The sequence below is a fragment of the Strongylocentrotus purpuratus genome, unplaced genomic scaffold (assembly GCF_000002235.5).
Source record: "Strongylocentrotus purpuratus isolate Spur 01 unplaced genomic scaffold, Spur_5.0 spur5_contig_839, whole genome shotgun sequence".
Classification (NCBI taxonomy): domain Eukaryota; kingdom Metazoa; phylum Echinodermata; class Echinoidea; order Camarodonta; family Strongylocentrotidae; genus Strongylocentrotus; species Strongylocentrotus purpuratus.
In genome coordinates this window covers 1,373,262-1,394,335 of record NW_022145545.1, presented here as the reverse complement: position 1 = coordinate 1,394,335, position 21,074 = coordinate 1,373,262, and the positions used below count along the sequence as shown (strand labels likewise).

Genomic DNA, 21,074 nt, shown 5'->3' with positions numbered 1-21,074 from the left:
AGATGGGAAGTGTTGTGAAAGCAATCGGAAGTTGTGACCGAAGCTATATATAGTCTAGAATTCATTAACCTACTCAATGTGTATAAATTAAGAGACACGCATTAAAAGATAAACAGCAGGTGAAAAAACATACGGGTACAATTTCTCGAGGGGGGCTGAGAAAATATCAACTTTGGGGAATCTAAGTTTTGCAACCAAGTGAAAACTTATGGCATTTTATAATGCTAGAAATAACACTTCATCACCAAATAGATTTAATGTCTAATTTCTCGTCCCTCCTCCTTCCTTCTGTTGGTCCGCCTCATTTCTTCTATTTTTTTTATTCGAGAGTTTGGTTCTAAAGTTGAAATATATACCGATCTGAAGACAGTCAGACAATAAAATTATTAAAGGTAATACAAAGTTTGGGAAATTTAAAAAAATGGGTGGATAGTGATTCTTTAAAATGTTGATATATTTGGATGCCCTTAGACAATTTAGCCCCTAAAACACTTCTGCTTTCGGGAAAAGTTTAATATAAAAATTTACCGGTGCTCCCGGTAAATTATGATAAATTTCAAATAGCGCCTACGGCCGTACAATGGTAGCTGTGACTATGAAAATCTCCAAACGGGATTGACTAATTGGTCGATTTGAGTCAAGAAACATTGTTTTATAGCTTAATCAATATCTTGATCTTGAGAGGGAGGTATACAACATAAAGAGTTTATTGTTCACAATTTCATAACTTTAGACTAGATTTCAACTGCGACAACGATCACTGAATATTGTAGGATCGCATATGTTTCCAATTTGTTCATTGAACAAAATTCATGATACCAAAACTTTGTATTACCTTTAATGCAATGCAATTTTAACTTTTTGAGTCATCGAAGCGCACTATCAAATTGATTGCATTTTTACTCAATAGCATTATTCAAGTAAAGAAAGTATTAAATATCAATTAACATATAGCCCCTCCTCCTCTTCATCTTCGACAGATTTGAGCAAGAAAATAGGTTTAATCAGTTTTTCTTGGAATAATACCATATGATTCCTAAGTGAACTCAATAAAAATTTCAACACGCGAGTTTGATTTTTAGCATTCAAATTTTCAAAAGGACATTTTTTGAAAAGTTTATCATTCCAATATTTAGGTATTCTTTTTCTCCCTTATCCTCAATGTTTTAACTGACGGAGTGTTGCCAATTGTGAGTGCTGGCTCGTCAATCCTTTTTTAGAATTGTACAGAAAATTTGTTTTGTTTAGTGGTACCCCGAATCCTCACATACCGCACGGATAAATGAATTCATACCTTAAATCAAATTGTTACCATGCATGGGGCCGACTCTCCACCTATTGTGCTATTGTCATCGTTCTTGAACAAAAGCAAAAATGTCTACGGATCAACGCAACTGGACTCGGGTGAACGGGCCGGTTATAACTCAACACACGGATCTCAGTAAGGTACATTCATACGCTCCACATACTGGCATAACATCATATTCTCAAGATATATGAGTGAAGTGAATGCTCTCTGGTCCGACTCTGCGCTGCTGGAAAGACAATCTAAAATGGAGCTGAATGCCGGGTTTAGAATATTACTCTATGCACTCTTGGTCATTACTTCGACCGTTGGTGTTGCGTTTGTGGTGTTTTCGTGGCTGTTGTACCGATTTAACGGGAAATATGGACATTTGCCTTGCCCGCGACCTACAAGGTAGGCTAATAGTTATTAATTGATAAACAAACGTACTTTAATGTTTGTTGCTGATATAGCTGCACTATGAACCAATGGATCGCTTTCTGTTTACCGTTTTGCTCAGTGTAGTGTGTTGTATAAATGGCAGGGAGTGTAGTAGGTTTTCCTTCATCTGGGAATGAGCTTAAATAATGTAAACTTATATTAGAAGCAGAATAATGATCAGCACAGGTCCCTTCCCTTTAGTAAACAGACCAGAATATGACCCGTAAAAATATATTTAAGACCTAGCTGTTATCCTATTGCCATTGTGTACATTGTATATACATGTACATTACAGCGAGAGTAGTAGAGGGATTTCTTGAACAGAATCGTGGTACGCAGGCGGCCGGCGGTAATTCACAACGTGAAAGGTGCATATATAACTGTAGCTAGTGTAGAAAAGATATGAGACCATATATTTTGTATTCATACTTTTTAACACGTAAACAGGGAAGTGTAACACCTCCCTAACGTAAACTAACGAACACGCACACACATGTACCCGGATATCATACATACAAAATATTGAGTACATACATACATAAACATATTTATATATTAAATATAACATGGTCATATATCATTTCTACACTACTGGTATGTACTTTTAACATTATGAATCACTGCAACGTTCTGTTAAAAAAAAACCTTTACTCTCGCTGTATATAATTATATACAGCATATATGTCAATATACATGTATATGTGTGTTTGTGCACATATCTCCGCTATATATATATATATATACCGTGGGTGTGAGTGTATGAATGTGTAATGACCCTGTGACTCTGTGACCCCTTTCAAACTCTCCGTTGGCAAATCTGTAAGTTCTTGAACTTTTCGAAATCCTTCTGGCATAAAAAGCAGAAAGAATGTTTTAGCTCCTCCCTTTCCCGCCTGCACAATACTCCACTTCCCCTCCACAATACTCCACTTCCCCTCCATATCAAGATATTCTCTAGGCGCTTCTATTGAAGAGATCCGGTAACTTTGCCTCAGATTCTGAAACAAAATCCTGGATTTAGCTCATGCTCAATGATAATTATAAACCTTTAGGTCAGTCATGAACTTCATGACTTTTAAAAGCCGATCGCATGTCTGATTTTCAAGATATTTATGATTGAACATCATAACCAAATTTTGCGTTTGCCAAACGGTTTTCATAACACTACAGTCTATTGGAAAAACGAGTATGATAAAACCGGTTACTCAAGGATTTTTAATTTCCTGATCATTATTTTATAAAGCGCGATAAATTTAGGGCTTCAATATTACACCATATCACAGACACTTGCAGCACGTAGGGCCGTGCGTCTAAGATTTAACATTGTTAAACGATGCCTTTAAATTATGCTGTTCTACATGCGTGTGTAATTTTGTTGCTTGTCAGAGTATATGAATTTTCGGTGTAGCTACATTTGTCATGTCGTTTCATAATATGATGTTCATTCTACATGTACATGTAAGTGAATACAAGATGTAGCAACTGGAATTTTTAGTTTTTAAATTATGACAAAAATAACAAAATTATTATAATCCCAAGCGAATCAAAATCATGTTGACGGTTTGTATTATTAAAAAAACAACGACGACAGTTTGCTTGGTATCGAATAATTTTTGACTTAAAGCGTTGAAATTACCTTCTCAGTGCACTAACACAGATATTGAATAAAATACTAAGTTTGTATAAATATATTCATGAATAAATATATAACATATATATAACAGTTTGTATAAACGAGTATATTTCATATCAGAATTTTGACGCATACAGTAATGGTGTGAAGAACTTATCACATCGAAATATTTATTCAGCTTTTAATAATGATTTATTCAAATTTGGACTTCATGGTTTGGGTTATAATGTCCAGTCAAGTCTCAAATTAATATGGAAAGACTCATTTCATTCCCTTCAATATTCCTACAGTGTATGTAATGAGATGCTATATATATTAACATCAAATTATATCTATAAGTGAATGGTTAACTATTGATCAATTCAATTTCACTTTATTTTTTTAAAGAAATTACAATGCGGTATTCCATAGACTAATGATGCAATGCTTATAAAGTAAAGTGACACAGAGATTTGAATATTGATTAAAAAATCGCCAGAATGAAGATTTAATAAATAAGCTTATGTCAAAAATAGACAGTAACCACTTTCTATGTAGTTCAAATTGAGAAAACATTTCGAAGACAATAAAACAACATCAATATAGTGTAAACGTTCTTGTGTAGCAGCTATTAATTAAATAGTTACTGAAATACTTCGCTGTAAAACTAAAACTTGTTAAAATAATAATGTTGGAAGAAATTATGCAATTGTTTTGAATCCTGTTTCTATTTTTTCTTAATTTAGTTTCTTCTTTGGTCACTTGTCTCACATTAATGCTGTTTCAAAGAAGATGGATATGCAAACGCTGACTCTAATGCATCAATGGTAAGTTTAAAGATGGAAAATTTAAAGATAGCAAGTTTAAAGATGATGGCCCGAATTCACAAAGGAGGTTTGTAAACAAACCTATGTTACTGTGCGTCGTATGACGAGTTTTGACGCGTTTTGACGCGTTTTAGATTTGTCTGAACCTTGGTCTGAAACGCACCGAAACGCGTCATATGACGCACATAAACCTAGGTTTGTCGACAAACCTCCTTTGTAAATTCGGGCCGATAAGTTTAACGATGGTAAGTTTATAGACGATAAGGTTAAAGATGGTAAGTTTAAACATAAATTTAAAGATATTATGTTTAAATATTGTAATTTTAAAGATAGTATGTTTAGGGGTCCGAGGATAATAGCCCCCTGAACAATCACCCCCGACCAATTACCCAAGGGACAATTAACCCCCCGGAAAATTACCCCTTTGGACAATCAGCCCACCCCCCCCCCCCCGAGGACAATTACCCCCGAAAATTCTGCTATTATTAAAACCAATTTATTATCAGGGTGTACTTCCCCTTTAATGAACGGGGGGGGGGGGGGGGTAATTGTACTCGGGGAGTAAAGGGAGGTAATTGTCTTACTTGATACGCTTATGCCTAGGTCACATTTGCCGCCGCGGCCGTGCGGTCTAAAATATCTACGGCCAATAGCAATTAAAGGAACGCCGCAGCATTCCCACGGTCACATACGGAAGCGGTCACATAATTATGTTAGGGGAGCCGCACGGCGTATTTTGAATGTGTGGAGACATATAATCTACGACTGCCGTACGGCCTTTGAAGTGATGACGAACGGTCACCTTAGGGCGTCCCTGCGGCGGCCGTAGCTTTTTGACAAATACTAAGGTAGACGCAAGGAAGACGCAGAGTATACGCAATGTAGACGTACGGTAGCCGCAAGGCGCATGCAAGGCGCCCGAAGGGTGACCGTACGGCGACCGTGCGGCCAGACTGATGCTACCACTTCACCCCTGGAGTATATAAAACGCAAGGCTACCGTACGCCCGACGTACGGTCCCCATGGAACCGCTCTACGGCATGGCTACGGCGCGGCTAGGCTAATCGCTATGGCGAACCTAGATATAAAAAAAGTTATAACTCCGTTTTGTAATTGTGACAACATAAACTAATAACTATTATGAATTATTTGATATTTCTTTGAAAGGATGAGAGATCTTGGACCAGTCTACTGTATACGATTCATATTACAGCCAATGGTCATATGCTCTAACCCTCCAACAGTCAAGGTAATAAATCTATTTTTATAAACATTGCAATTTTATCATAGTCATAGGATATATTTATACTGTAATTTGGTGGAGTTAATATGGTTTAAAATTTAAAGATAAACTTGAGTTCTAATAAAAAAATAAAATTAATTCTTACAGAATCAAACGAAACTTACACTGAATGTTCAAGATTACCAATAAATGTCATCTGCCAAACAATTTTGGTAGAAAATGTATACTGACTGAGTAATGAGCATAGCAAGATAAGGAAATCAAGGTTAGTAGCCCCGAAACCATTTGTGTAGTCCCATATACATCTTTCTGTGTACAGTGCTTGTTACTTTACCAAGACTGGGCCAAATTTATTATGATTTTGATGACTCCAGAACCTTGCAGTACACACCGATACTTACATGCTACATGGTCAACTTTTTCAGATTCATTCCACACCTTTTCTTTTACAATGCAATCGCATGACCAGAACTCAACTTTATCTTTAAATGTTTTTTTAAATAGTGAAATGAAAATCAAATGTGAAATAATGATAGAAACATTATACGATTACGAGTCTAACAACAATCTACAAACTGATCGATTCTCGTCACATCGTCATACAGACGCCCCATCGACCCAAATTAACGCCCTACCGACTCCAAACCGACGCCTCTTCATATTTTACTCCATCGTCCCCCCACATTTTAAAAAGGATTGACCCCCCCCCCCCTGACTCACTATAGTCATAGTTAGTTATATTTCTCTGATATTATGACTAGGTTAATTGTTTTATTGTGTTCATTTGTTTTGGTGTTTTTTGTTGGTAATGTTAGATGTATCTTTTATGACATTGTCTATATGGATTTTGTTCATGTAGAGGGCATTCTTTTCAGGCAGTGTCAAAAGCACTGGTGAAGCCACCCTGGTAAAAGAAAGACTAAATGAATAGAATATAAAGGTTAATAATATTCATTATTATTATAATTAATTTCTTTAAACATCAGAAAGTTTGCCTGGACAGCCGCCATCTCAAGCCTCGTGCCTTGTATGATTTCTTCTACTCTGTGTTTGGTCAGAGATTTTTGGGATTGGGGCTCGTCTCACAAGTTAACCACGAGAAGTGGCATACTCGCCGAGCATTGCTAAACCCTGCCTTCAACCGCAAGTGAGTAATTCCAAGTTCATAAATCAGGGCCCTATTTCACAAAGTTTGTTTTCAATAGCAAGTGTCAATCACTGTTAAAAGCTACTGAAATCATTGCATTTGATTGGCTGATAGCAAATTTGTCACAGAATTTAAGCATCTTCTACTGATAAGAAATTTTATGAAACGGGTCCAGAAGTTCATTATTTTGTGTTTTGTGTTAGGTGTTCAATGTTTTACTAACATGTGTGAAGTAGTGCCATTTTTTAAACTCAATATTTATCTCAATTTACAGGCAGGAGACACCTATTACTTGAATCAACACGTATAAGTTAACTTACAGTACTTCATGTGTGTCATATAATTGGGCAGCAACAAGTTAAAAAGGGTGAAGAAAATGGAGATAAAAGAAGTAAAGTTAAACGTTGAAGAGAGAATGGAGAAGATGAAAATCAAGAAGGAAAAAGCGAGAAAAAAAATCAAGAAACAAAAAAAGAGAGGAAAAGAAGACGATGAATGAAAATATAAATAGTAGTCGAGTATTAGTAGTAGTAGTAGTAGTAGTAGTAGTAGTAGTGGTGGTAGTGTCAGTCGTAAACTTAGTCGCATATAAGCAGCAGTAGTAGTAGAAGTCTTAGTCGTAGTTGTAGTAGAAGAAGCAGCAGCATCAGTCGTAATCGTTATCGTAGTAGCAGTCGTAATAGTAGGCTTAGTAGTCGTAATAGTAGGAGTAGTAATAGTTTGTTTAATTATGTCTTACATTGTACTACCCTTATATAACTTTTATTACTTTAATATGCATTGTATTGGATATTAACGACAGTATATCCTATATGTTTCAATTCATACCTGTGTATCAAGCTTACGTAACCACGCTTTTAGGTTTTTAATTTTTTTTTATTGTAATTCTATTATTGAAAAATTATGCCCTGAAGTATGTTTAACTTTAATTTATGGGCATTTTACCTTCTTTCTTGAATCACTTGATGGTCGTATGCCCACAATTATACAATGGTCACATAAATGAGCCAGGAGTGTCATTTTTGACAGACATGATGCATTATAAATGTTCAATATTATCATTATTATTATTAGTAGTAGTAGTAGTAGTAGTAGAATTAGTAGTCGAATGCGTAGTTATATTAGTATTGTTAATAATAATAAGACTACTAGCAGCAGTAGTAGTAGTAAAAGTAGCAGTAGTAGGCCTACTAGTTGTTATAGTTGTAGTCGTAGATTTAGTAGTAAAAGCAGTAGTAGTTATAAAAGTAGTAGTGGTAGTAATATAAGTAGTAGTGGTAGTAATAGTAGAAAAAAGCAGTAGTAGTAGTAGTAGTAGTAGTAATAGTAGTAGTAATAGAAGTAGTAGTAGTAGTAGTAGTAGTAGTAGTAGTAGTAATAGAAGTAGTAGTAGTAGTAGTAGTAGTAGTAGTTGTAGTAGTAGTAGTAGAAGTAGTAGTAATTGTAGAAGTGTAGTATTAGGAGTAGTAGTAGTAGTAGTAATAGTAATAGTAGTAGTAGTAGTAGTAGTAGTAGTAGTAGTAGTAGTAAAAGTAATAGTAGTAGTAGTAATAGTATTAGTATTAGTAGTAGTAGTAGTAGAAGAAGAAGAAGAGGAAGACGTAGAAGAAAAAGAAGGAAAAAGATAAAGCTGAAGAAAAAGAAAAAGGAGAAGAAGAGGATGTGACAGTGCTGCTGCTACTGATGATGATGATGATGATGATGATAGTGATGACGTTAGTGATGGTAATGTTGTCGAAGGAGAAAGAAGAGGATGAACAGAAGTGTGAACAGAAAAAAAATTAGTTAACGCTTCCAAATATATTCCTATCAGGTATCTAATGCAAATGATGGACCATTTCGACGAGAGTGCGACCCGTCTTCGAGATCATCTCATCCCCTAGCCGACGACAAAACGCTTGTTAGAATGTTGGAGCATTTCAATAATGTCACTCTGGATGTCATTGCAAAGGTAACACTGTTTCCCTCCCCTTTCTTATCAACCACACCCACTCTCTATTCTCGCTTTCCCCCCCCCCCCTCTCTCTCTCTCTCTCCCTCTCCCCCCACTCTCTCTCTCTCTCTCTCTCCCACTCTGTCTCTCTCTCTCTCTCTCCCTTCATTGTCTCTCGGATCATTGAAAGAAGGCTAACCTTCATTGATACAACTGAATAATACGACGAATTTATTGTATGCATATGAGTTCATATTTCTGTTTTGTTATCATTGATAATACACATAACGTTAATGATCCTGTTCCCATTTTCTCATATTCATTCTCTTTGCTAAAGGTCGGCTTTGACATGGATATTAACGCCGTCGAAAATTCTGACTGTCCCTTTCCGTCGGCGATTGCGCTAGCACTTCAAGGCATGGACGCTACATTTAAGAACCCCCTCTTAATGGTATGCTTTTTCAGCAGTCTTTTCAAGGAAAATCAAAACAAATGCTATTAAAGATAGCTAAAAATCAGGGTAGCAGACTGGTGAATTTTTGAACGAAATCGTTGTATATAACCCTTTTTTTAATTATTTTTTATTTTTTGAATTTTATTAGTTGCTGTTTATTGTATCTTTTTATTCATATAAACACATGTAAATATACATTTGAAATGTATAAAATTTTAATGACATTCGTATATAAAAACTTGTGATTTGACTTGTCTCAATAATGTTTTTTTTTAGTATTATTAAGTTTAATCAAGGCAGAATAATTACTAGGTTTGTGTCTTACTTTACTGTAATGGCATAAAAATATGATTTTTCAACAATTATGCATTTTAGTTCTGGACGAGTCTTTTCGTACTACTTTAGTCACGTAATACATTGCAAAAAAGTTATTGCACACGCCTTCACAGGCATATCACACACGTTATCATCAATATTTTACAAATTATAGGTTGATCCTCGCAGCAAAGCACGCCAATATCGCCGATCGGTGCGCGACGCCGTCAAACTGGTACGAAACATTGGCCAGGATTGCATCGAAAAGAGAAGAGAGGCAAAGAAGAAAGGCGAGGAGTTGCCGAAGGACATCCTGACATGTATTTTGCAAGCAGAGGACGATGTCGGGAATGGCGAGAAGATTGAAACGGCAGATTTGATCGACGAGTTCGGGACATTTTTCGTAGCTGGTTAGCTAGTAATACATGTATATTGATTCGTCTCTTAGTATAAAGATTCTTTCAAGGATTAGTTGTGATGATTATAATCAAGATGGAACTGGTCGAAGTAATGGAGGGTTAACATACACAAATGGGGTCAATATCACAAAGATATTTTTCTTCATATTATATAGACATAGCCTATGCGTAAAAATTAAATTAAATTCTTTCCTTATGTATAACATACAAGGCACATCAATGCACATTGGCGTAGCTATGTTTTTGTTTCATGTTGGGGAGGAAGGTAGGGACAGCCCACCATGAGAATTCACCATCAAATTGAACAAAATTGATAAACCAGTACCTAAGCTAAACAAATTAACCAATGTACAGTTGAATCTCGTTTATATTGCAAACTCATTTGGACCAAGCAAAATTACTTCATTGTATGAGGGCTAAAAATAATAATATGAACACAAAATCAAAAGTGCGACCGTAATAATTCCTTGTTATAAGGAGTATGTTAAAACATTGTTCTTTCTATAAAAAAAGGTTCCACTTTCCTTATTTCACTTTTCCGATGGAATGTTAGAATCACAAACTTCCAAATATATTTTCGGGGAAGAGGACATTTGGCCCCCTCATGACACTGGTGATACCCTTTTCCCCTCTCCAAAGGTCCAAAGGGCATGGATGCTGAATGGCTACACTTATGGGGGTCGATACTTCTGAAAAGACTGGTACAATAGCCCCAAACAAACAGGGAGTCTTTATAACCTCATATATGAATGTCATGTAGGCTATTAAACATCCCCTTTGTCATAATAATTTGATACGTAATATGGTTATAACCTTGAACTTTATTGTTGTTCAATACAAAGGTCAAGAAACAACGAGCAATCTCCTTGCATTTACCTTACTGGAGATTGGAAGACACAAAGACGTGGCTAAGAGGTAAATAACAACCTACAATTGTATTTTATAATCTGCATGGAAACAAACACGATTGCGAAGACTTTCATTAAATAAAACTGAGGCCATTTCAATAGCCTCGTGTGTCACCTACTGGAAGGCGCGAACATGACAATATTAGGGACTTTTAGATTGAGTGGACGAGAATTCGACGAACGCCGACTGGTCATGCGTGTCAACGTACTCAACTGCCCATGTTGACTACAAGAAATCTTTTAGATTGCACTCGGCGATATACATGCATGCAGGAAGTAACACTATGAACATGACGAACAAAGAAAGAGGACAAAATATACAGTTCCTCATTCTACCCTCAACAATTGCTGTGGTAGAACATCCCTTCACTGCTATTATGTAAAAATGTATAGAACAGGTGAATATGCATGTGACACCTGTTCTACACATTTTTACATAATAGCAGGGAAGGGATGTTCCTTTGTCTACCTGAGGAACTGTATATTTTATGCGCACGCGGCATATACTAGTACCGTACTAGATGTAGGAAAATCAATGTTTACGCATTCTCGATCGCCGACTGAGACGACGTGACGCATGCGCAGTGCCTTAAAATGACGTCACACGTTGAAGTCAAACCTGTCGACGTGCAAATCTAAAAGTCCCTAATATAACGTGGTACGAACATTGCATGGCCCTATGTTATCAGTGTCTGTGATATGCTTACTTGCTTACTTGCTTAAGTCGGGTCAACTGCCCGAGCTGTGATGGCCTTCCACACATTCCTGTCCAGCATGGCTGCTTTTACCTCTGACAGTTCAAGTCCCGTATCCTTCTTGAGTAGGTCTGTATAGGTAAGATGAGGTCTTCCAGGGCCCGTTGCATCTTACCATTGATGGTAACTTTGCCATCAATGGCAACTACCATGGTAACATTGCTCAACAGCCAATCAAAATCAAGGTTTCCATGGTAGTTACCATTGATGGCAAAGTTACCGTCAATGGTAAGTTTTGTGCAACGGGGCCCAGGTTTCTTCTTCCCGTGATAAGAGTAAAAGCTGAGATATTGGTTCGTTGATGTTCCTACAGCTGTGATATGGTGTAATAATGAAGCCCTAAACAAAAATTGCGCTTCAAAATGATCATAAAGTGCCTCAAAAAATAAAAATCTTTGAGTGACCGGTTTTACCATACTTGTTTTCCCCAATAGACTGTGATGTAATAAAAAAAAAACGTTGGGAAACGGTTTTTTGAATTTTAGAATTCCAATCATAAATAGCTTGTTAATCAGACAGGCGATCGGCTTGTAAAAGTCATGGGATTCCAGACTGACCTTAAGGTTTATAATTATGATTGCAGCATGAGCTAAATCCAGGATTTTGTTTCAGATTCTGAGGCAATGTTACCGAGTCACTTTAACTTGATTTTTTGAAAGTCTTTGCGATCACGTTTCTAGCATCGATACAAATCAATTGACCAATTATTACCAAGTATGACTGGAATAGGCAGGAGAAAATATATCTTAGCAAATCCCACGCGTCATGTTATAAAAGTTTTGTTGACGTCATTTAGAGGTACCATATGTGCAACTTTAGATTTACAGGGAATTAAAATCAGAATTTAGGGACTTTAATCATACTAATTGTGTTTTAATCACAGTGAAAATAAAATATAAAGGAGGGATAGCAAAATACAAAGAGGGAAAATAATATCGATGGAAACGAGAGCTCAATATAAACCTGGAAAGAAGCAAAAGAGAATGTAATATACAACTCAAATCCAACTGTTTTTGTATAACTTGTGTGAGTTTGCTAACCATGATAGTAATCGTTTCCTGTTATGTATTCCGTTTTTTTTTTACTAGACTAAAAGATGAAGTAGACGAAGTCCTCGGAAGTAAATCGATTATTGAGCACTCGGATCTCACGAAATTGGAATACATGTCTAGGGTAGGTAGTACATAGGGCATGGCGGAGAACAACCGTTGGCTGAAGATAGTGTCTTCCTGTTGAAGAAACAAACAAAAATACATGTATAAAGAAAAAAATGATAAAAAAATGATAAATGAATCGATAAATAAATTAAGAAAATCATAGATTAATTAATTCATGAATTGGTAAACAAACAAACTAATACATAAACAAATAAATAAATATATAAAGTATTCCATTGAATAATTACTAAACCCAAATAGGAATATTTCCTAATAACTCAGTGTTTCAAGATAATCCATAAATATTGTTACGTTGCAACATTAAGATGATATGATTATGAAAATGATTATGATTTTCTTAAGTAGATAGGAGTTACTGTTTAATAAACAAACATCTAAATGCTACTTTTTCCCTTTTTATTTCTTCTACATCATTCTGTGAAGGTGAAAATCAAAAGGAAATTCATGTAAATTCATGCAGGTTGATTTTAAGAGAGCTAAGATATGTTTTATCACCCCATCGTCGTAAGTCTAAGGGTTTCCCATAGTTTATATCACCGCATGTACTGTATAAGTATATATATATATATATATATATATAGTCATTTATTTGTTTATATCACACAGGACCTCTGGTAGCCTGTTTGTATTTTATTCAAATACATGAGTGAAGAAATCAAGAAAGGAATACATATTTTTTTGTTAAAGGCCACGTGTCATTTCCAGTAAAATAAAATGTCCACATTTTAACATTTCATTCTTTTTCGTAGGTTTTTAAAGAAACAATGCGCCTTAACCCACCTGTAAGTGGTGCAAGCCGTGAGCTTGCTTCTGATGTTCAATCGTGTGGTTACGTCATCCCAAAGGGGGCATCTGTACTGGTAGGTATAGTCACAAAGCATTTTATTTCGGTTGCTTCTCTCTACCCAGATATTAAATAATAATAATAATAATAATAATCTGGATTTATATAACGCCTGATACGGAATACCGTCTCTAAGCGCTTTACAGATATTATAACCCCTGGTCATCGGATTCATTCACGCACAATGTGCACCATCTCCACACCCTTGGGAGCATTCCTTCCATAATTATGGTCACCGTCAGGGCATAGACAATTACTAACACCAAATTGGTGTTTAAAGCATTGAATGCTTTCGTCATCCTAACAGGTCCCCATTTCTCTCTTGGGTATCGAATGTCAAATGTAAATTAATGCCTTGCCAAGGACATTATTCAAATGGGTAACTGTTAAGATCTAGCGTATGCTCGTCAGTGACATAGCCTAAAAAATCCTCCCAAATATATTTTGAAATATACATACTTGACTATCTAATTCATTACAGATGTTATACAGCGTTACTGAGCATTATGAATTTACTTATGTTTCATGTTTACCTTCTAATACTTTGTGTGGGAAACGGATTTGCGGATGATTTGTTCCAACGGTTGAGCTCAGGTTAAAAATGGAGATAAATTTAACATTTTGAAACGGTTGGGACGACAATTCTGCCTACTTTTATTTCGTCATTAGTCAGCTGCTACGAATTCCTTCCGAAGGTCTTTTTGTAGATCAACGTCTATTTGCATTTCTAAACATTTAGTATTAGCTTTATTATATTCTTTGAAAATGCCATTCCAAGATTAACATAACGTAAGATTAATTGTATCTTATGACTTTGGAAAGCTATTTTGTTTTAAATTCTTATGACATGACTTTCTCGATGCAGTTCTTGTCCTACCTGACGTCACGATTGGAAGAGTATTTCGATGATCCTCTTCTATTCAATCCTGATCGATTTATTCCAACTGATGAAACGTGAGTATATTGACTATCATGACCTTATAAGCTCACATGAGCCACTCGAATTCTTTGTAAGTACGGCCCTAGTTTGATAATGCGTGTGCATGTATGAGCTTCATTTAAGAAAAAGAAATGCTACCGATTACACTAATGTTAATTCGAATTAATCAGGGTAGGTTTTGCCAGATTTCGTTTTACCCCCGTCGCCCTTGGAATAGTACAGTCAAACCTGATTTAGCGATCACTTATCTATAAAGACCATATATTTATTTCCCTTGAATATGGTTCCTCATTGAAACCATTGAGTCCAACCGTTAAGGAGGCATGCACTAGAACAATTGGGGGCACCTGTTTAACTCGGAAATAAATTAGGGGGAGATATGTGGGGGGGGGGGTGGTCCAGGTTTCTTCTTTTATTGTCCTTTGCCCCTTCTCATTTTCCCTTTCTCTTTTTTCTCCCCCTTCTTCCCTTTAGTCTTATTCATTTGATGGTGGAAGGGGTGCAATTTTCCCCATGTTCCCTGTAATTACGCAAATGTATTCGTATCTCCATCAGCTTTATTCAGCGTTCACAGATAATAAGTAAAGTTGCAAACACCCATTAAATACTAATTATCATTATTTTATATTTATTCTTCTTCTTATTATTATTATCATCATCATCATCATTATCATCATTATCATTGTTATTATTATTATTATTATTATTTATATATTATTATTATTATTATTATTATTATTATTATTATTATTATTATTATTATTATTATTATTATTATTATTAATATTATCATTATTGTTATCACCATCATCGTCGTCATCATTATTATTATCATAATTCATTCTTCTCATAACTAACGATACATTATACGTGGAAGATCATATTTGTATAATATCTTTTCAGGCCGAGGCACTTCTTTGCATACTTTCCCTTTGCAATTGGGCAACGGAACTGTATCGGACAGCAATTAGCTCTAGTAAGTCTTCCCCCCCCCCCCCCTCTCTCTCTCTCTACATACTAGTCAAATGGCAATATAGTATTAAATATCACAAGTCATTAATCTTCTTCAGTATCATAACAAACAAACATTTAAAGTCGTTTATGTTTTATAAATTTACTCGTCAAGTGTTTAGTGCAAACAATGTAATGTTACTTTTGCTAGTATTAAGCAACAGTTATTATTTTTATAACTATGATATTTTTTTAAAGTAGTTTTACTTCGTAACTTCAACTCGTACTACTTTTACTACTAATACTACTACCACTACTACTAATTATAATATCAATACTGCTGTTGTTGCTACTACTAGTCTACCACTGCTACTAAAAGGTAAACTAGTACTACTACTATTAATACTACTACTACTACTACTACTACTCCTACTTCTACTACTCATACTACTACTACTACTACTTTACTGTTACTACTACTACTATTACTGCTGCTGTTGTTAATTCTAATACTACTACTACTACTACTACTACTACATTATTACTACTTCTACTGCTCTAAACCCTTCGCTATTGACTAACTGTTTTTGATTTTGCAGATTGAAGCAAAGGTGATATTGGCAAAACTGTTGCAGAGTTTCGACTTTAGACTGGAGCAATCTCAGCGTCATATCATTGTGAGTCAGGTCACCAACAAACCGATTGATGGATGCAAGAATTACATCAGCCTCAGGGACTAAAGACTGAGTGTATCAACCTTTCCAACCACATGGCGGAGTGAAATGGCACCGTATGGACAGCACAGTGTCGTCTTCCAAACCAAGGCGTCATGTCTGATAGACGCTGGGCGACTAAACGCCAGAGCGAGTGGCCCAGCCAAGTGGCCTTTAGTAATCTGGTTTGGATTTCTTATGTTAACCCTTGTTTCCGACTGGAATTCTCTGGAAAGTCCAATTATCTCACTTACAATTGTTAGCTCGAGTCATCAAATGCTTCCTATTTTATTGTAATTTTGCATGTAAAATAGATTTGGATGTGATATTTTGTATTAATCATTTATATGTTCATCTTATACGCAAAACCAGTTTACGTCTTTTACCTTTTCATAATGAACGTATAACTAACGAAATCAACTGGGAAATGGCCATTGTGATTGGTCAATGAATCCAACATATAGCTCCGTTTAGTCTCATTTGACAACGCCCCCCTATCGTCGGAGTCGGCAGCCTAACATGTAAGCCAATGGAATTTTACCCCCAAAATCGCTAAAAATTCATTTTTTGTTTAAACGAAAAGCACATCCACCCGACGTACGTTATCACTAGCTCTTTCATTGGGACCATCATGTCCCATTGACTTTTGAAAGTTCACCCACCGTAATTTGATAAAAATAGGTTGCAAGCTCGCCGTTGCCTATATAACACATGTGAAACAAGTCGAACTTTGGACTCAGTTTGCCAAGCGATTGTAAGATTATAGGTCAAGCACACAAAGGATAAGAAGCATGAATTTTCACATATCACTTCTGCTTAGTTCATTATGTCCATTTCATCCAACCCCCCCCCCCCGTAATTTTTCCATTTAGTAAAATCAAACATTTTGCCGAGGTAAGCAAAAACATGAATATTCATGATCACCATGGACTATTCGATCATTTACAGAGGGGTGCAATTGTGAACCACATCAAACTCCCCTACTTTAAGTCAAGTATTTCATTGTATAATGTAGTTTGGTAGGTTTATTTTAATAACGGTTTAATTATCAGATATTAATGATAGTTTAAAGATATGGAAAATGTTCTTTTTTTTATATTTAGCAAAGCAATCTCACATACAAAGTCACTACCAAGTGTCGTCTAATCCGCCGATTGTCGTCTGCTATATACGTCCAGCCAGCGAAAATGAGACAACCGGAGCAATATGAGTCATGAATAATTCATGCAGAGCATTTAATAAAACCATCCATTACAGGTCAAGAACGTGAATGTTTTTGTAAATATTTCATTACGTTATCTATTTAATCAAATGATATATAAATGTCATTTGATTTTTATATTTTCCAGACGTTATTCATGAAAAAATATAAGTTTGCATGGATTTCGTAATATAAACTGTATACCTTGTTCATATATATTAACAAAGCATAGAACACTTCGATTATATCAAGAAACTTCAGTTGTCTAAGAACTAGCCATTGTTTTTAATGCTTATAAAACTCTTAATACCTTCTGACATGATCTGGATATGAATTCGTTGATTATTTGCATTTTAAAGACTTCAAAGATTACATTGAAGCTTTTTAAAATGAATATAAATAATTATAAACTTCTAAATAACTTTTAACATACTTGTAATGAGGACAACAGAAAAGGCAATTGATGAATGACGTCAATGACCTTTACTTCTTGAAATGTTCAGTGGTAGCGTGTATAATGAAAAAGTATTAATCCTGTGTAAATGTAATAAATAGATCAAAACCTGTTTCCCTCAATCAATACTCTCATATTTGACAAGCTATCATGTTTTCTCCTGATCGCTATCCTTCTAGGTTTAATTAGAAACACGATTTATAGTTCATATATGAAGAACTGTCGATGGCTTATGATCGTGATGATGAGTCTGGTATAAAGCATGACAACATACTCGATAAGCACGATTTAAGTCCTATTTATTTTAATTCTATGCTATTAAGATGACTTGTCATGGTCAGATGCTTACATAAAACAAACTCAGATGTCATTTAACCTACAATATATAAGTAAAAACTGAAATCAAATGAACAAAGTTAAAATGAATACTTTACATACAGGTAGAACTTAAAAGAAGGTATCCTCAGTTTTTGAAATCAATCAATTTATAAAAAAAAAAAAGGGAAACATTAATTGCTTATTTATTATGAACAAATGAAACACTTGACAATATAAAATAGTGCTATACAGGCTTTATGATTTAGAATATACAAATAGTACCCCATAGGGAACCTTATCAAATACTTTGGAGAAATCAAGGAGTGCCATGTCCGATTGTTCAATGTCATCAATGGCTTTGGCGGGGTCCGAGTCTGGACAGCAAGGGTGGGCTTGGAGATGCAGGGTCGTTTCTTTCGAAAGCCATGATGTGCATCAGACAGGATGTTGTGGTCTCCAAGGTAGGTCATGATGCTGCTAAGAACGATATGCTCCAGCAATGCACAGGTCACTGACGTCAGAGAGATAGGTCTGTAGTTATCTGGGTTGCTACGGTTACCTTTCTTGAAGATGGGAGCAATATTAGCCATCTTTTATTGACACTCTGGTTAAATTAATGGGGGTTTGGAAGAATCGAGTGAACACATGTGTCATTTCGGTGGCGAGTGCCTTCAGAAATCCGGCTGGGATTCTGTCAGGACCAGTGGCTTTATGAACATCAAGCTCAGACAGGATCTTCAGAACCCTTGGTGGAGATGTGTAATGTGATCCATGGTTGGGTATAGGAGTGGTATTTTGTCTCTCCGACTAGTCATAGCTTCATTGCAGTTGAAGATGGATGAACACTGATGACTTAGGATGTTCGCCTTTGAGAGGCTGTCTGAGTAAGTCATTCCATTACATGATTTCAATGGAGCCAGACCTGAAGCATCGCATCGCTTGCTTTTTATGAAACACCAGAAACGCTTTGGGTTGTACACAGTGGCGTAATGAGCAAAAACATTTTTTTGTTTTTATTGGGGGGGGGGGGGTTGGCAGACCATGCAGACCCTGATGAACGTTTTTTCAAAGAGGGTCTAGGGGCAAAGCCCCGGCGGGGGTCAAGGGGCAGAGCCCTCGAAGCTCAAGGGGTATGGGCATTAGTGGCGGAACCAGGAATTTCTTACTGGGTGGGGGGCACAAAATGGCATGGGTTGAAATATATGTAAATCGATGAGGTGACATAGTGAGGCTTTAGCGGCGAGGGAGCGGGGCGACCTAGCAGGGGTGGGTCTGGGAGGAGGTTCTGACCCCCTCCAAGAGTAGAAATCATTTGCAATTTTAGAACCACATTACACGCATTTTCAGACATTTCCGGGAGTACTAAAACGTAAGATTGCTCTCTCCTCCCCCCTCCAAGAGTAGGGATCTTTTGCAATTCAAGAACCACATTTGGCGCTTTAATGTCCACCGGCATTTCCTGGAGAAAAAAATGAATTCTTCTGATTGGTTAGAAGTTAGAGAAAAGTGATCTGTGACGACGTGAGACGTTGTATATGCTTAGTTGCTGCACAATGCACAAAGACGGTGGTCCGGATTTCGCCCTAAGTATTCGACCACGTTTGCATTAATAGATTTAATTGAACATATTAGGTCAGCCGTCGACACTGGTAATGTCGTCGGTATAGTGTCACTCGATCTCGAAAAAGCGTTCGATATGGTATCTCACGATATACTCATTCGTAAATTAAAGTTCTATGGTTTTCATGAAAATATGATAGTGGTTCAAGGATTAATTTTTTACTTGCGAAGTCAAATAACAGTAATAAATGGCAATGAATCAAATGTGTCTTTTATCAAACACGGTACAAGAGGGCAAACAAAAGGTTTTCATGAAGCAAATAATGACTTTAGCATTGATTATTCTAAAATACACTAGTGGAACTCCTCCATGAGTAGAAGATTTGTGGATATTTGGGGTCAATTTGACCCATGTGCTAACTACGAAAAGGTCTATTGAAAATAAGTCATGGTTTAATTTCATTTGGGGGCGCTACCAGTACGCCAGTGGTTATACATATGTTATCAGGGCTAACAATGTCTGTCAGGAACCTACTGTAGGCTTTCTTGGAAATTGTGTTATATAATCCACCAGGTAATTTCTGTTGAACCTCATGCATCTGTCTGGTGCTGATGTCAACTGCTTATCCAAATTCACCGAAGCTGGACGGGAGCAATGCTGGTCTAAATAAAGCCTATTGATAGAACAATAATGTATATCGTAAACCCACTTCTCATTGATTCGATAAACATTCTTTTGTAGGCATTTTTTATTCTTTACATGTATCTAAATTTAGACCAAAAAGGTGAAAGATAAATGCAGTAGAATCGTAATATAGCCATACAAAGCATATACTATATGTTTTTAACGTGACGTACATCTACGAAATTGGCATGAGGCTGGCACACATATTTTATGCAAAATCAATGTTTATAGAGGGCGCTGTTTCATAATATGCAAATTAACCTGTCATCTATGGCAATGCAACATCACGAAACATTTTTGTAGTGGTGGTCATAGAGATATACAGACATTTGGCTGCCCAAAATTGTAGAAAAATCCTTATTATATAATTATTATACATTTTTAGAGAAAAATCATGTACTTCGGCGGTCACTTTGTATGACGTCGTATATCTTAAATTGCTTAAGGCTGGCACAGTGTCAGCAATCGAATTCTTTAAATAGAAGGTTTAGGCAATCATAATCCATTGAAGAAAAAACACTATAGAGTACCCTAAAATAAGGTTAGTCCTATAATCTGGACTTGGCTGCCAGACTATTATGCTAGAAATGTCACTTCATCATCAAATAGATTTAATGTCTAATTTCTCGTCCCTCCTCCTTCCTTCTGTTGGTCCGCCTCATTTTTTTATTTATTTTTTATTCGAGAGTTTGGTTCTAAAGTTTAAATAAACAGGGACTTTTAGATTTACACGACGAGAGCGTGGACTGCCGCGTGTGATATTAGGGACTTTTAGATTTTCACGTCGACAGCTTTGACTTCAACGTGTGACGTCATTTTGAGGCACTGCATGCGCATGCGTCACGTCGTCTCAGTCGGCGATCGAGTAATAGTATATGCCGCGTGCGCATA

At 36.2% G+C, this 21,074-nt stretch overlaps 1 protein-coding gene across 1 annotated transcript in view; it reads left to right on the top strand.

Annotated features, from left to right (window-relative positions):
- Positions 1 to 1,497: 1,497 nt before the first annotated feature.
- Positions 1,498 to 21,074, top strand: part of LOC115918059 (cholesterol 24-hydroxylase-like) — a 37,290-nt gene continuing 17,713 nt past the window's right edge. The window contains exons 1-4 of the mRNA XM_030987924.1: positions 1,498 to 1,699; positions 4,085 to 4,165; positions 5,333 to 5,414; positions 6,395 to 6,555. Coding sequence (XP_030843784.1) covers positions 1,554 to 1,699; positions 4,085 to 4,165; positions 5,333 to 5,414; positions 6,395 to 6,555 — 470 coding nt within the window. The 5' untranslated portion in view covers positions 1,498 to 1,553. The remainder of the gene's footprint in view (positions 1,700 to 4,084; positions 4,166 to 5,332; positions 5,415 to 6,394; positions 6,556 to 21,074) is intronic.